We start from the raw sequence: 14,029 nt of genomic DNA on the forward strand, positions 1-14,029 counted from the left end.
AAGATCAACTTTTTCTCATCATAGTATTTTGACTTTTTTTTTTTTTTCATTAGTATTTTGACTTTTTTTTTTTGTATTTCAACTATTTCTGGACGTCATATTTTGACATTTTTCTCGACATTTCAACTTTTGTCCTCAACATTTCGACTTTTTTCTCAGCATTCCGCGTTTTTTGTCAATTTTGTGCTTCAACTTTTTCTCGCCATTGCATTTCAACATTAATCTTGACATTTAAGCTATTTTTTCATTATTCACATTCACTTTTTTTCTCAATATTTCGACTTTTTATCTCTAAACACATGATTTTCTCAAAGCTAATTTTTTCTCATGGGTGACCGTAATAGTCTTCAGTACCTGGATGACTGAGAACTTTCACAGACCTATATTTTTTATTTGGTGGTGAGTAACCTTTTTATTTGGCCCTGTGTATATTTGAGTTCGCTCATTCGTCCTCCGGGCCGCTGGGGGCGCTGGTGCCGCAGGGCGCCGCCTCTCGGCCGCTTCCAACCAAACTCAAAAGAAGTCGAGGAGGAAGGACAGAAACAGGAAGAAGATAAAATCGGTACCAACAATGACTTCGACCAGGAGACTAAGCAAGGTAATAAAAATACCAAATTACTGCATTTACGCCACTAAGCGACTAATTTCGGGGTTAAATTTGAAGCTAGAGTCCCGCCGACCGGGAGGAAACGTTTCTCGTTCATGTGTCGGTCAAAATGAAAGGATAATGACGGCCGACAAGACGAAAGGCTGAGAGCCGAGGAGGGAGTTTGAGACTCGGCCGGGTCGCGGTTCAGGACTCGGGCAGAGGAAAGTCATCCGCGGGTTTTATCTGCTTTTAGGGTGTTGAGCTGATCCGGATCCATGTTTGAGTCTGAGGGGAAAACATGGAGACTTCAGGGCTGGGGCATGACGTCAGGCCTCAGCTGGCCACACATCGACATATAAATAATAATCGATTGCTGTCGCGATCCGTCGGTTAATCGGTTAATCTACAGCCTTAATTGTTTCTCGGTAAAAATATTTACCAAATATGCTCTAATTTGATTCAAGTCACTGTTTAATACTATTGTAAATGGATTATTGTTGATTAGTTATTGCAGAAATATAACGTATGATCAAGAAAATGTCAGAAAAATTGTTAAAAAAAAAAAACCGAGTTAACTAGGATTCTGGTTATTAGTAATATTTGCTGTAACAACAAAATCCAGGGAAATAAATATGAATACGTTGAGTCATCGGTTCATTTGGAAATGAGTCTAAATTAATATTAGATGAGATAAATATCTTGCAGATTATAGTTTCTAGAGAATAATCACAGTTTCATAGCATTTCATTCTAAAGTTACTGTTATTGATTAATTATCTCTAAAATCTGCTGCATCATCGAGCAAATGTCGGAAAACTAAAACTGAAATAATCACAAAAATTTGTTACACAAAATATTTTTTCTTACAGACTGAACTAGGATACTTGTTTTTGTTTTTCAGTAAAAATATTTACCAAATATGCTCGAATTTGCTCGAGGTTGGTGTTTAATACCATTAAAAAAATGATTATTATTTATTTATTTTCTCTAAAATACATTGTACATGGTCAAGTATGTGTGTAGAATTTAACAAATAAAAATTAACAAATAAAAATTTCTAAAACAGTAATTAAATTGTATAAAACAGATATTTGGCTATACATGTTGATTTAGAAATAATGATAAGTGACACTGAATAATAAAAAATAATTTATTTTTGCTCTGCTGAGAAGAAACGCCCCTTTTTCTGTTTTGAACTTCTTTTGCTTTCACAATGATTGAAGTGATAGTGAAACTATTTGTTGGCTCTGGCTCTAAGACAAGACGAGATGAGATGAGATGTGATAATACGTTAAATTATGCCACAGTGGAGGAATTTAAATATTTAAAATAGTCATATCTTATCTTATATCTTGTATTATATGAGAGGAGTGTGGGGATGAATGCAGAGCAGTAAAAACAAACTGAAATCTTTATCAGTACGAGGTATTTTCTGACAAACCAGATTTTAAAGTCACAGCATCTTTCGGGTAAATGTGATGTAATGGAAATACCCTAATCGAGTACAAACGCCGCACAGCTGCAGTTAATCTACTTTTCACCAAATAAAACATTAAAAGTCAGATTGACGTCTGCGCTGAGCTCTTGGTTTACTCTGAGCTTTTGGTTTCCCTTTAAATGTCAAGTTCAGGAATTCCCCTCTGAAACAAACAGCCATGTTTGTCACCACTTCCCAAATTCCCCCGACGATCCGGGTTTATGCTTCAGGTAAAAGGCAGTTTATTAGGTACATGATAGGTACGAATAGGAACGAATTATGATTTAATGTCCTAAAGCATGACTGTTAATGATTAAGTGACTTTCAGTGGATAGAAACCAAGAGCAGCTTTTATTATCACACACTTACTGAACAGAAGAATATATAATAATAATAGATAAATAAAATATTTAAGCTAAAAAAAACATTTAAGGTTAAAGTTTCTCATGTTTGTATATTTTCTTGTTTTTTCTGTGTTGTAAAGTGAACTTTTCTCAGTTAATTTAAAGGTTTAAAGGACTTTAAATGTCTTCTAGGTTGAAATATCTGTTGTATTTTCTCGTTTTCTTTCTCCTGTGAATCACTTCAAGGTTTTCATTGTTTGTTTTCTGCTGTAGGAGCTCGAAGACCTCAGGAAATCTGGGATGAAGCATTTCCGCAACATTCAAGTGGATGAGTGTAACATTTTGAACTGGCAAGGGCTCATTGTTCCTGTAAGTACTGTGACATAACCCCGCACACTTTACAAGCTTTAATGTGGTTAGAACCATCTCGCATGTCACCGACCGGCTGGTTCAGATGCTCCAACTCTTTATTAAACCTATTACAATGAGAAGAACCCGAGGAGCGATGAGATTAACGTTCATTCTTCTGTCTGCCTCTCCTCTCTCTGTATGAACAGCTGATCAAATCTGGGAGCGAGTCAGACTTTGAGCATCGTCCACTCAGCTACAGTCTCCTCTTTATCTAATTTACTCGCTGGGTGAACTACAGACCGTCATTAAAGTGAAGCTTTGAAGCTGCAGGAAAAAGTCCTGAAAGTTGACAAAGAGAAACCAGTGAAAAACCCTGAAACAGAAATATTGCACTTGGTTATTTATTTATTTCTATTGGATTAAGGTCAAGACTTAAACTTTCTTGTGGTTCTTCTTTAACTGTTGTACTAGATCCACTGGAGAACCACTGGTGTTCGTGGACTTGTTGACCTACTTACTTACTTACCTACCTACCTACCTACCTTCCTTCCTTCCTTCCTTCCTCCCAGTTTCTCTTCACATTCAGCTCATGTCCAGACATTTTTTCCAACTCATTGATGTTGAAGTGAACTTTTACCTCACAAATATGTAATATCGTCTCATTTTCCTCAATGGACAAAGGCTAAAGTTTAATATTTCAGTTTCAGTTGTTTAGTTATTTTCTACTTGTCAACTTTCAGGACTATGAACGTGCTTTAGCATTGGTTGATGGTTTCGTTGGTTTAGGATTAACACATATGATTGGTGGCCACATATTCGAAGTGCTAGCAGCTTTAGCTCTGTGCTAGCACTTCAAATATGTCGGCTGAAAATGTCGCCTGTGTTACGGATGAACTACTACTCCCTCTTTCTGTCTCCCCGGCCCTTTCAAAGGACTGTCCCCCATACGACAAAGGAGCGTTTCGGATCGAGATCATCTTCCCCGCCGAGTACCCCTTCAAGCCGCCCAAGATCACCTTCAAGACAAAAATCTACCACCCCAACATCGACGAGAAGGGCCAGGTCTGCCTGCCCATCATCAGCGTGGAGAACTGGAAGCCGGCCACGAGAACCTGCCAAGGTGCGGCAATAAATTTCAATAACACGTTATAAAATAGAAATAGAGAGTTTGGATCAGATACCGTTGTGTTTCAACATCCCGTGTCCCTCTGTCCTTCGCAGTGATCCAGTGTCTCATTGCTCTGGTGAACATCCCTCAGCCGGAGCATCCGCTCAGGGCCGACCTGGCCGAGGAATACACTAAAGACCGCGCGAAATTCATGAAGAACGCCGAAGAGTTCACAAAGAAACACAGTGAAAAGCGACCTGTGGACTGACGACACAATGTCCTAGCTCTCCGTCTAGGAACCCCACCTCCCCCAACCTCCACCTCCTCCTCCGACTCCCTTGTTCTTACCCCCTTCGAGTCCCGCAGAGACGCCCTGTTCTCGCATTACCTGCAATTTGTTAGCGCTCTCCAAACCACTTCGTAGGGACTTTCTGTTTCACTTTGCCAAAAACAAGCAGGACTTTTTGGTGAGTAGACAGCGTCTGGCCTCTAGGTGTCACCTTTTTTGTTTTTTGTTTTTGGTTGTCATTGACTTCTTTCTACTGATTTCTTGTTAGAAGAAAAGAGAATAGCCGGAGGTGACATCCTGGAAATGTAATCAAAAAAGAAAAAAAAGTGCTTCAGTGTTGAATGTGTTCTCAGATTAATCAGTAGCTTATGCAGATCTACCTGTTTACACAACTTCTATGCTTCGTTTTGACATTTCTTCGGCATCTTTTCTGTTTCATCGTCTCCTCCCTTCAGGTTTTTCATTAACACGCCGTAAATGAGCTCAATGAAAATCACCTGTCGCAGTACAAGAAAGTTACAGTTTGTTACTGAAGCAAAGTCTGCACATGTAAACAATTGATGAAAATGCCGCAATGTGTTTTTGTATTTTAAGATGTTGGAGAAAAGGAGAAAAAAATCCCTTATAATTAAAAAAAAATATCTTCCACCTGTAGCCTCCAGGACTCATGTACTGTCACTTTCAATGTCTCGTTATTTCCGCCTCCGGAGGCAAGAAGGCTTCAAAATGGAGACTATACGATGTTCAGGTTGTAGCGTTGTTGGGATCCGCAGATAAACGGCTTGTTTAACACAACGCCATCAAAACTATTTTGTCACCTGGAAGTTTTCTTCTATGTCGACGGCGTTGGTTTCATGGCAGAAACTCTTCGTCTGCTGCAGTGATCTGTGTCCTGACTAGAAGAGAAACGTCATGACTTAAAGACAGAAAGTTTCTTCTGCGCCAGGAAAGAAGAACAAGAGAAGTTGTGACCAGCAAGATCAAGAGCCAAGAGAAACTGGGAATCAAACCAACAGAAGAAGAGCTTGGACCGAGAAGAAGAAAAAGAAGAAGAGCTTGGACCGAGAAGAAGGAAAAGAAGAAGAGCTTGGACCGAGAAGAAGAAAAAGAAGAAGAGCTTGGACCGAGAAGAAGGAAAAGAAGAAGAGCTTGGACCGAGAAGAAGAAAAAGAAGAAGAGCTTGGATGAAGAAGAAGAAAAAGAAGAAGAGCTTGGATGAAGAAGAAGAAGAAGAAGAGCTTGGATGAAGAAACCCAAGGAATGGACGAATGTGGAACAGACTTGTAGAACCAAAACAATCTCTTATCAAACTCAAAACAGGAGATCCAGCTCTTCTTGTTCTGATTTAACTCTCCACCTACACCTGAAAGACAAAGGACACTCCTTCAGAGGACGACAATGTCCACGACTTAGAAGACAGATGGTTTTAAAGAGTGAAAAACTCATTGAGACTGGAGTAGCTGGACATTAATGGGCCTAACACAGTCCTCTTAATTCCAGTCTGGTCATTAGTTTCAAGTGGAAACCCCCCCACCATAGATGTTCCTACTTAAACCCCAACCCCCCCACCAGTCTTTTAGACCTGAAGACTTGGATGAAATGTCTTGAAGAATCCCAACAAGTCCAGCTGTCCTTGTTTCAGCTTCATAAACATAAAGATTAACGCTAACATCCAGGACATCGTGGACTATTGAAGACGTTTCATCCAAGTCTTCAGGTCTAATAGACCGGTGGAAGGTTGGGGCTTAAACAGGAACATCTATGGGAGGTGTCCACCTGAAACTAACAACCAGATACTCACCTGGGATTAAGAAGAAACCACGTTTGAATAAGAAGCCAGTGGCTCCTTCCATCTTCTCGTTGGTTCGTGGTTGGACGTCCTCGTCCAAACCACCTCCATCCCCAGAGACATTAAAAACTCAAACCAGAGAGTCGGGATGTTTTAATATGGGTTTTATTCACTGAAGTCATGGTTACAGTTAACTTGAGGTAGAAGTTTCTCCTAACTTCAAACAATGCCTAGGATTATTTTTGCCCTAAAGGATCTGCACCCCTTTGTGGGAGGCGTCGAGAGTCGACCTCCCGCGGGTGTAGGATGTGGACGGACGTCGCTCTGAGGTTCTCCACGCTCAGATGGAGCGGCGAGCCGGCGGCTGACCTCCCGCTAACGCTAACGAGTCAAACTCTCACTTCCTGAACTGACCGATGGGGCCCGGGACCTTGATGTCCTGGCCCCTCTCGAGTCTCTTCTCGCACTCGATCAGGTAGTTGACGCCGTCGACGAGGAGCTGCACCAGCTCCACCTGAAGCATCGGAGATGGAATTTATTTAGAAACAGAAACACATGCGGTGATATATATATATATATTTACAAACTGATGGATCTTCACCTCAGATTTGCCCAGACGGTCGTTGTTGGAAATGTCGAAGGTGTCTCCGGTAGCGGCCGTGTCGACGCCGCCGGTGCCGCGCTTCTGCAGCCGCAGGTTGTCGAGGATTTTGGGGAAACGTGAGTCCTGGGTTTTCAACCATCGGGAACAAAAACGAGTTTAATGAGACGATAAAAATAAAAAGCGAATTCATGTTAATTTGCAAAAGAGTTGCACATATTTGCAAAGGATGAAATGTCCTGCTTCAGAGGCCTACGCTGCAGCAACTAAACAAAAAATGTGCAAAAAAAAAAAACATGTCCTGCATAAACAAAGCAGACTAAAGAGTAAAACATGAGCGTATACGTTAAGTGGCTGGTGCAGCCCCTGAGCTGGATGCTGCCGGTACCTTGCTGAGTTTGGGCAGGCGGACGTGAACCCCGGCCCTGAGACCGGTGCCCAGGTTGGAGGGGCAGGTCAGGACGTAGCCCAGACGCTCGTTCCACATGAACTCCCAGCCTCGCTCCTGGATCAGATGCTCCACCTGCACAGACGAATATCACAACACGGAGCTGTAAAGAAATGCATCAAATACACGAAGAAGAACATCCTGAGACACACGAGTCAAACTCAAGCTGTTTGTTTGGAGATTAGACAAAACTATTTTAACATAATAGGAGAAAAATAACAAAAATCTGTTGCACCTAAAAGCTAAATAGCCTAGCTTAGCTCAGCAGAGCAGAAATAGCTACTGTGTTGCTAACACTAGGCTACAGTCATATATTTTAAATTAGCAGCTAAATACATACATAACGCTGCAGCTAAAAATCAGAAAACAAATATGAAATGCGTAAAGAAATAAACTTCCAGAGCTAAAAGCTAAATAGCATAAGTTAGCAGATGGTATTAAACTTAACTTATCAACATTTAAACAGTTGACTTTAATTTAAAACACGTTCTCTGCATTTTTAAAAGCCTTTAAATAAATAAATGAATAAGTCTGGATTGTCGTGTCCTTCCTACTGAACCTGTTTGAGTCCTCTGCAGAATCTCTCAAACACTCTCTTCATGTTGCCGCCCTTCTCCATGGAGATGACTCTGGTGTGGTCCTCCTCGTTCACCCAGATCAGGAAGGTCTTCTCGTTGTTGTGCCTGAGGACCAGGACCAGAGTTTACAGCTTGACACGGACTCTGAATGGAAACTAGACACTTGTTTTTATTTTAATCTGTGAATGAATGAACGCAGCAGCAGCAGCAGACATGCAGGGGGGGGAACCGTACCAGATGCCCCTGGCGTCCGGCCAGTCTCTGGCCATAAAGGCACATGTCAACAGGGGAGAGACGGGCTTGTCAAACAGGAAGTGGTCCTACAGGGGGGAGGATGGAGGGAGGATGGAGGAAACAGAGGCAGAAAGACTGGACATTAACACAGTTTATATCAGGGGTGTCAAACTCGTTTTAGTCCCGGGGAACATTTTATCAACAACCTGACATTTCTTAAGAAAAATAAGTGTAACTTTAGCTCAGCGCTGCTATCTGCTGTTTACTGTTCAATACAGTATAAATTAATTACATTATGAATATTACTTTATTATTAATAAGTATTAAATTCATTATTTACAGGTTTCCTACACATCTGAAATTTCAAATTTCCAGAATTTTCCAGACACTAATTTCCAGACTTTATTAAAAAATAAATAAATTTAATTTATGGCACTTGAGTAAACAGTTGCCTATCATGTAAATAAATTAACTGTTAGTTTTCATTATTCTGAATATATATAATATAAAACGTATAAAATTATATTTTTTTTATTTATTTTTGCACATGAATGAATGAATCACTGGCATCTTAAACATCAAGTATATATTCAAATAATTTAGTTACTTGTTAAAAAGTCAAATAGAAAAATAAATTAATAAATCATAAATTAAACAAATTATAATTATATATATATGTGTATAATTAGAAATATAAAGACATGAATATTTTTCCATACACTAGTTTTAGACCTGGAAATGAATAAAATCAAATTCCATGCTTTTGTAGGAACCCTGTGTTTAGTTCTAGGTCTCAGTGTTGTTATGTTGTTAATAATCACTTCTAATCTTCAGCCTTTGTGAATTCATCCCATCACGGGCCAGACCGGAGCCTCTGGAGGCCGGGTTTGGCCCGCGGGCCGTAGGTTTGACACCCCTGGTTTAGAGGAAAGGAAACAAGGGTGTGGTGGTTCTCTGGTTCTCTTCTGGAAGTGGATGTTTCCCCCCTCTCTGGGGGGAGGCGGATGGAGGGGGGAGGAGGAAGGAGGGAGGAGGTGGGAGGAGGCCTTACCAGATGCCCCTGGAGTCGGGCCAGTCCCGGGCCATGAAGGCCGAGGTGAGCAGTGGAGACACGGGTTTGTCAAACAGGAAGTGATCCTTAATGTGACGCAGCGTGGAACGATGAGAGCGGAAAACATCAGCATCTACCAGCTTCATTATACACTTCAATACTACATCTCCCAGAATGCAGCTCACTGGCTTTTCTGGTTAAGTAGCCGAAGCTAATTTCTCTATTTTCCCCGTTTTTTTTTTTAATTAAAAACACTTGGTGTGGTATTAGATATTATTTTTAACATATTTGTTTCAATTCTGATTATTATTGATCAGCACAATAAATAAATAACAATATATTTAATAGCTAATTAGCCATAACATAACAGCAAAAACTACCCCAGCTAAAAGCTAAATAGCCTAGCTTAGCTTAGCAGAGCAGAAGCAGTGAAATTCTCGGTAATATTTAAATTAACTACATTCAGATTCATTATTTAAATATTTTAAATTAGTCGATAATTAGCTTAGGCTATGTGAGCATTTTTTCTAGTTATGTGCATTTTCATGTTTAATGCTAACAATGCTAACGTGATGTTAATCGCAGTTTTATGTCCAACACATAAATAATGCTGCAGTTAAACATCAGAAAACAAATATGAAATGAATAAAGAAATAAACCACCACAGCTAAAAGCTAAATAAATAGCATAGGCTAGCAGATATTATTTAAACATTTAAACAGTTGATTTTAATGTATATTTTTTAAATATTTTAAATTAAGGAGAAAACAGGAGCGCTTCTTTTTGTGGAAAAGTAAAATATCATTTGATCGGCTTTTATTTTTTCATCTGGTCCGTCTCGGTGTTAATAGTGTTTTTATTTGTTGATACATGTTTGATACGAATGAATGTGAAGCACTTTGCTGCAAATGCTCTTTGCTTTAAAGGTGATATATAAATTAAACTGAGAATGTGATCAAGGCCCTGCTGAGTGTTTAAAGAGCCTTTATTAAAAGTGGCCAACACATTGTTAAAAGTTAAAATGCATTTAACCTTTAACGTATTTGCCACTTTTGAGTTTTAAATATAGCTCATCAGGTTGTTTCTGCTCCTGAATAAAAGTTTTTTTTTCCTGTCAGGTGATACTGACGTCATCTTAATAAAGAACCACACAATTCAGTGACATAAAAGTGTGTGAAGTGTGAAGTGAGAGGACGTGTTTCCTTTTCCCGACTCACGTCAATGAGCTGCTGCTGCTCCTTCTCCGTCATGTCTCCCAGGCTGTAGTAGCGTCCGGCCAGGTCTCCCTTCAGGCCGGCCAGGGCCGTCACCACCACCCGCTCCACCTCACGGCGCTCGGCCCTCGAACAGGCCGGGGGGAGGCTCAGGCCTCGGATGCTGCGGCCGGTTCGGACGCGGGACGACAGGACGTAATGCTCGTCGAATATGCCGTTGGTTATCTGCAGGAGGGAGGGGGGTTTAATGACGGTGTTGGAACGAAAAATAGAAAATGTGGCGGTGCTACAACCTTGGAGGCATCCAGGTCGGTGGGGTGCTTCATGGTTCTGGGGTCGTAGCCGTTGTGCCGGTCTTTGATGACGGGGTCAAAGAGCTCAGCAAACACCTGGAGGACACGAGCAAAGTTACAGGTTTGACCTGAGCCCAGAGGAAGTGAACTCCCGCGGTTTGGCTCCTGTTACCTCGTAGCTTTCCTCATCGCCAGCCACGCAGCCCACTGTCTTGATGAAGGGGTGTCCCGGGTTGTCCACGCCGGTCTGGATGCACTGATCCAGGGTCCAGTTGTTGGGGGTGAGCTTGTCCCTCAGCTTGGCGTAGATGGCTGGAGTCAGACATGAAGCCATGCAGTTGTTGTGTTTCCTCAGGTCGGGGAAGTCGGCGCTTCAGGACGAATCAGACGAGATTTAAGGTTCATAAGAGGCCCCGCTCTAGTTTATTTATCTTTGTTTCACTTTAAGCCCAACACAACACTGACTTTAAAGCTGCAGTCATTTAATTTATGGCCACCAGGAGGCAGCACGCTGAGCTGGATGGATGCACTGTAAACATTAGCGGTGGAAAGGTGCAAAAATCTGGTTTTAGAGTCACGTTCACAACATTTTTTTGTGCTTATTTTCATGCATCTTGTTTTAGTTTTTTTATCAGTTGCACAAAGTTGGCAGGGTTCGATATTTCTGCACAGAATGAGCTTCACCTAGTGGCGGCTCTGTTTATCCGTGCAGACTGTGCAGACTAAGTATTTTATTAAACAAATCATTTATCATTTATGATTTTGAGACTAAAATCCTGACCTTTTAACATCAAACCAATACATATTGTAACACAAGACGTCCAGAATGTCAACACAACCTTTCAGACGAATATATTTGCACCGTTTGTATACGCTGTATATTTAGAGACGGAGGGAGTGGCGTGAAAGAGCGAGAGTGAGTCAAAGGTAACGCAGCTGAAACTTGAGAGCGTCACTGATCCTGCAGGACGCCGCTGTCGACCTCTGCCGCCCCTTCACACTAAAAGCCCGTCAGCCCGACTCCTCGAGGTGCTTTAATGTTCATGCTTTAATTTAGACGTGTGAGCGACGTCCCTGGAAAGGAGTCACACTTCTAAAAGGAATGTGCTGTTACCTGGGAGGATAGAGCTTCTTCTTCATCTCTGCAGCCAAAGAGCCGTTCTCACTCAGCATGAAGCCGGTGGCCATCGTCCCCGCGCCCAGACTGGCCAACAGCACAGCCGTGTTACGGCCGGAGATCAGACGTCTGAAAGAGCTCGCCATGGTTCCGCTATCCGCGTAACTCTGTGGAGTCTCAGTAGCAAAAGAACTGGAGATAAAAATAAAGGGAAGGTTTCGTTAAACGTGTATCAAGTACAGGAGCAAAGCATCAGCTCAAACTGAGCAAGAAAGTCACACAAATTATTATCTCTGCGCAAAACCTCGATCTAAATCTACTAAACAACATCTTCCTGTTGGAGATTTGGAACTAATAACACAATTTGATGAATATATTTTTAATTATTATTGCTTTCAAGGAGGGTTAATCAAATAAAGTGTATTTCTGCTACAACCAGTGGTAGCTACTTAGCTTTTAGCTCCACTCGTTACCTGTTAGTATTTTTGTATTTGAAATAGATTCAGCGAAACTTAATTGTAAAAATGTTTGAAATGTGACTTTAAAAAATAGAAAAATACAAGAAGCAGGAAAATGACCTAGCTTTAGCCGAGGCTAACTTATTAGTTAGCTCTTTGTCCACAAAATCATAGGTCTGTTCTGCTGGGCTAGGCTAGTTAGCTTTTAGCTTCACGTATGTTGTTACTGTTACTTGTGCAGAAAAAAGAGCCAAATTTAAAATTAGACTATTATTTAAATGCAAGAAGCAGGAAATTTTGGTAGGATTAGCTTTAGCCTAGGCTAGCTAGCTGTAATGAGACTGGGTCCCTTTTCCACAAAATGGGTTAAAGGTTATACGGTATGATTAAAAGTACACATATATGTGTGTGTGTCAAAGACAATGTTAAACTTTCAGTGTTTTTTTTGTAGCATGGCTAAGCTAGACTAGCAAACCCCTAGCAAAGCTAACATGCTAGCCGGCCTAACCTAGCCACAGCCTCTTATACATCACTGTGACATTGTAACATTTGGTAAAATTACTGTCGTTCCTAGACTTTCATTGATGCTTTTAATTTGTGGGTTAGCTGAATCAGAGCGGCCTGACGACCCCCCCACCACCACCTCACCCACCCCTGAACCAGGCAGGTTTAGTTGAATACAGTAACGAGCTTAGAGCAGGAGGGGCCGTGGCAGATGCTCTTAGCCTCTTAGTGTCATCAGTCTGCAGAATGACTGAGTTCAAGGGACAAACTCCCGAAGAAACGAGCTTTAAGGTCCATGTGGGATATTCATTTACGATCGAATGGAAGGTAAACGTAGCGTGTGACGAGGGAAGATGCTAATTAGTGAGCTGCTATTTGAAGAAGGGAAAGGAAGGGAGGGGTGGGGTGGTGGTGGTGGTGGTGGGGGGTCACATGATTTCTATCCATTGCGTTGATCCCGCTCAGCGTTCAGGTTAAAGACTGTGCGCTCGGTGGGTCAGCGCTCAGGTTATTTATAGAGCCGGGTGGAGGGTGCCAGCCAGGACTCGGTGCCAAAGACCCGAAACATGTCTGGCTCAAATTCAGAGCCGGTCACAAGACCCGGAGTGGGTCAGAGAGGAGGAAGAGGACGGGACAGGACGGGAGATTTTCAGATAAAAATCACAACCAGCGTTAAGGGTCAACAGGTGAGAGAAAATGTGGAGGAGCATGTGACCTCATGGATAAAATGACTAAACATTGTGTATTTTAATTTAATAACATTTTAGATTATTATACGGCATATTTTAATTTATTTTTATATTGCATGTATATGTTCTGCACATTTCTACCTCACTATACTTGATCTTCTACCTTTTTGTTCCTGTCTCTGGGTAAAGATTCTACTGGGAGCTGATCTATATAGTATATTTCTATCTATCTGTCCTGAGATCAGCCTCTGACCAGTGTGACCTTTTAAATCATTCTCGTCCTCTCCAGAGGACACAGTAGAGTTTCCACCAGCTCCTCGGGAATTTAAATTAGAAACAAAGCCTTTTTTTTCATAGTATTAGTCTCATAATCATCGTAAAATCATCCTGACTCTGTCCTCTTTGCTTCTTAGACTTTCTTTTAAAACATGCACTCAGATATTCAGACATGAACCCGGTCACGTTAACTCTAAACGTCTAAATCCTGCAGGAGTCTGAAGGTGGGACCTGATGGAGGGAGGAGAAGGAGAAAGAGAAGGTACCGTACCTGTAGAAGAGCTGCTGTCTTCTTACTGAAGGTCTCTGGTTAAAGGAGCTTTTCAGTTTCCTCTCTCTGGGGGGGCTGGGCGGGGTGAGGTGGGGGGGAGCTCCACCCTCTCATGTGGGATTAAAAGGTGGAGTCCAATCAAAAGTTCAGAGACGTGGCGTCGTGAGCCAATGGAGCCGCAGGGAGCTCCCGCTGAGCCATGATGACCACCCTGGGTCCGGTATCAGCGTCCGGTCTGACCTTGATATTTTCACATGATCCCCTCCCTCCCCCCCTCCTCCCCTCTGATCACCACCACCACCACCACCACCACCCTCACCCTCACCCTGACCCTGACCGCTGTGCACAG

The 14,029-nt window shown here is 41.8% G+C and overlaps 2 protein-coding genes across 3 annotated transcripts; one reads left to right on the forward strand and one right to left on the reverse strand.

Moving 5' to 3' along the window:
* The first annotated feature begins 458 nt into the window (after positions 1–458).
* On the forward strand, positions 459–4,805 carry ube2l3a (ubiquitin-conjugating enzyme E2L 3a). Its single transcript, XM_047569238.1, has 4 exons — positions 459–598; positions 2,683–2,778; positions 3,694–3,880; positions 3,982–4,805. Exons 1-4 carry the CDS (start codon positions 572–574, stop codon positions 4,134–4,136), a joined length of 465 nt encoding a protein of 154 aa, XP_047425194.1. The 5' UTR covers positions 459–571; the 3' UTR covers positions 4,137–4,805.
* Positions 4,806–6,095: 1,290 nt separating this feature from the next.
* Positions 6,096–13,814, reverse strand: ckmt2a (creatine kinase, mitochondrial 2a (sarcomeric)). 2 transcript variants are annotated; one of them, XM_047569237.1, is made up of 10 exons: positions 13,681–13,814; positions 11,480–11,674; positions 10,538–10,736; positions 10,366–10,461; positions 10,076–10,297; positions 8,859–8,944; positions 7,555–7,678; positions 6,936–7,070; positions 6,548–6,673; positions 6,096–6,460 (listed from the first exon to the last, which is right to left on the reverse strand). In XM_047569237.1, exons 2-10 carry the CDS (start codon positions 11,626–11,628, stop codon positions 6,344–6,346), a joined length of 1,254 nt encoding a protein of 417 aa, XP_047425193.1. In that variant the 5' UTR covers positions 11,629–11,674; positions 13,681–13,814; the 3' UTR covers positions 6,096–6,343. The 2 variants fall into 2 exon arrangements, with proteins under 2 accessions (XP_047425193.1, XP_047425192.1); XM_047569236.1 differs by lacking the exon at positions 8,859–8,944 and adding an exon at positions 7,808–7,893 and having other exon boundaries at positions 13,681–13,812.
* Between the last annotated feature and the right edge of the window lie 215 nt (positions 13,815–14,029).

The sequence above is a fragment of the Mugil cephalus genome, chromosome 19, assembly GCF_022458985.1.
Source record: "Mugil cephalus isolate CIBA_MC_2020 chromosome 19, CIBA_Mcephalus_1.1, whole genome shotgun sequence".
NCBI classification, from domain to species: domain Eukaryota; kingdom Metazoa; phylum Chordata; class Actinopteri; order Mugiliformes; family Mugilidae; genus Mugil; species Mugil cephalus.

Bases quoted from the DNA above. Each gene is read 5' to 3' on its own strand.
- ube2l3a (XM_047569238.1), top strand. From the start codon at position 572: ATGACTTCGACCAGGAGACTAAGCAAG. The intron at 599-2,682 runs GTAATAAAAATA...TTTCTGCTGTAG, and splicing joins CGACCAGGAGACTAAGCAAG to GAGCTCGAAGACCTCAGGAA. The intron at 2,779-3,693 runs GTAAGTACTGTG...GCCCTTTCAAAG, and splicing joins GGCAAGGGCTCATTGTTCCT to GACTGTCCCCCATACGACAA.
- ckmt2a (XM_047569237.1), bottom strand. From the start codon at position 11,628: ATGGCGAGCTCTTTCAGACGTCTGATCTCCGGCCGTAACACGGCTGTG. The intron at 7,071-7,554 runs GTTCAGTAGGAA...TCGTCTGTGCAG, and splicing joins TCTGCAGAGGACTCAAACAG to GTGGAGCATCTGATCCAGGA. The intron at 6,674-6,935 runs GTACCGGCAGCA...TTGAAAACCCAG, and splicing joins GCCTGCCCAAACTCAGCAAG to GACTCACGTTTCCCCAAAAT.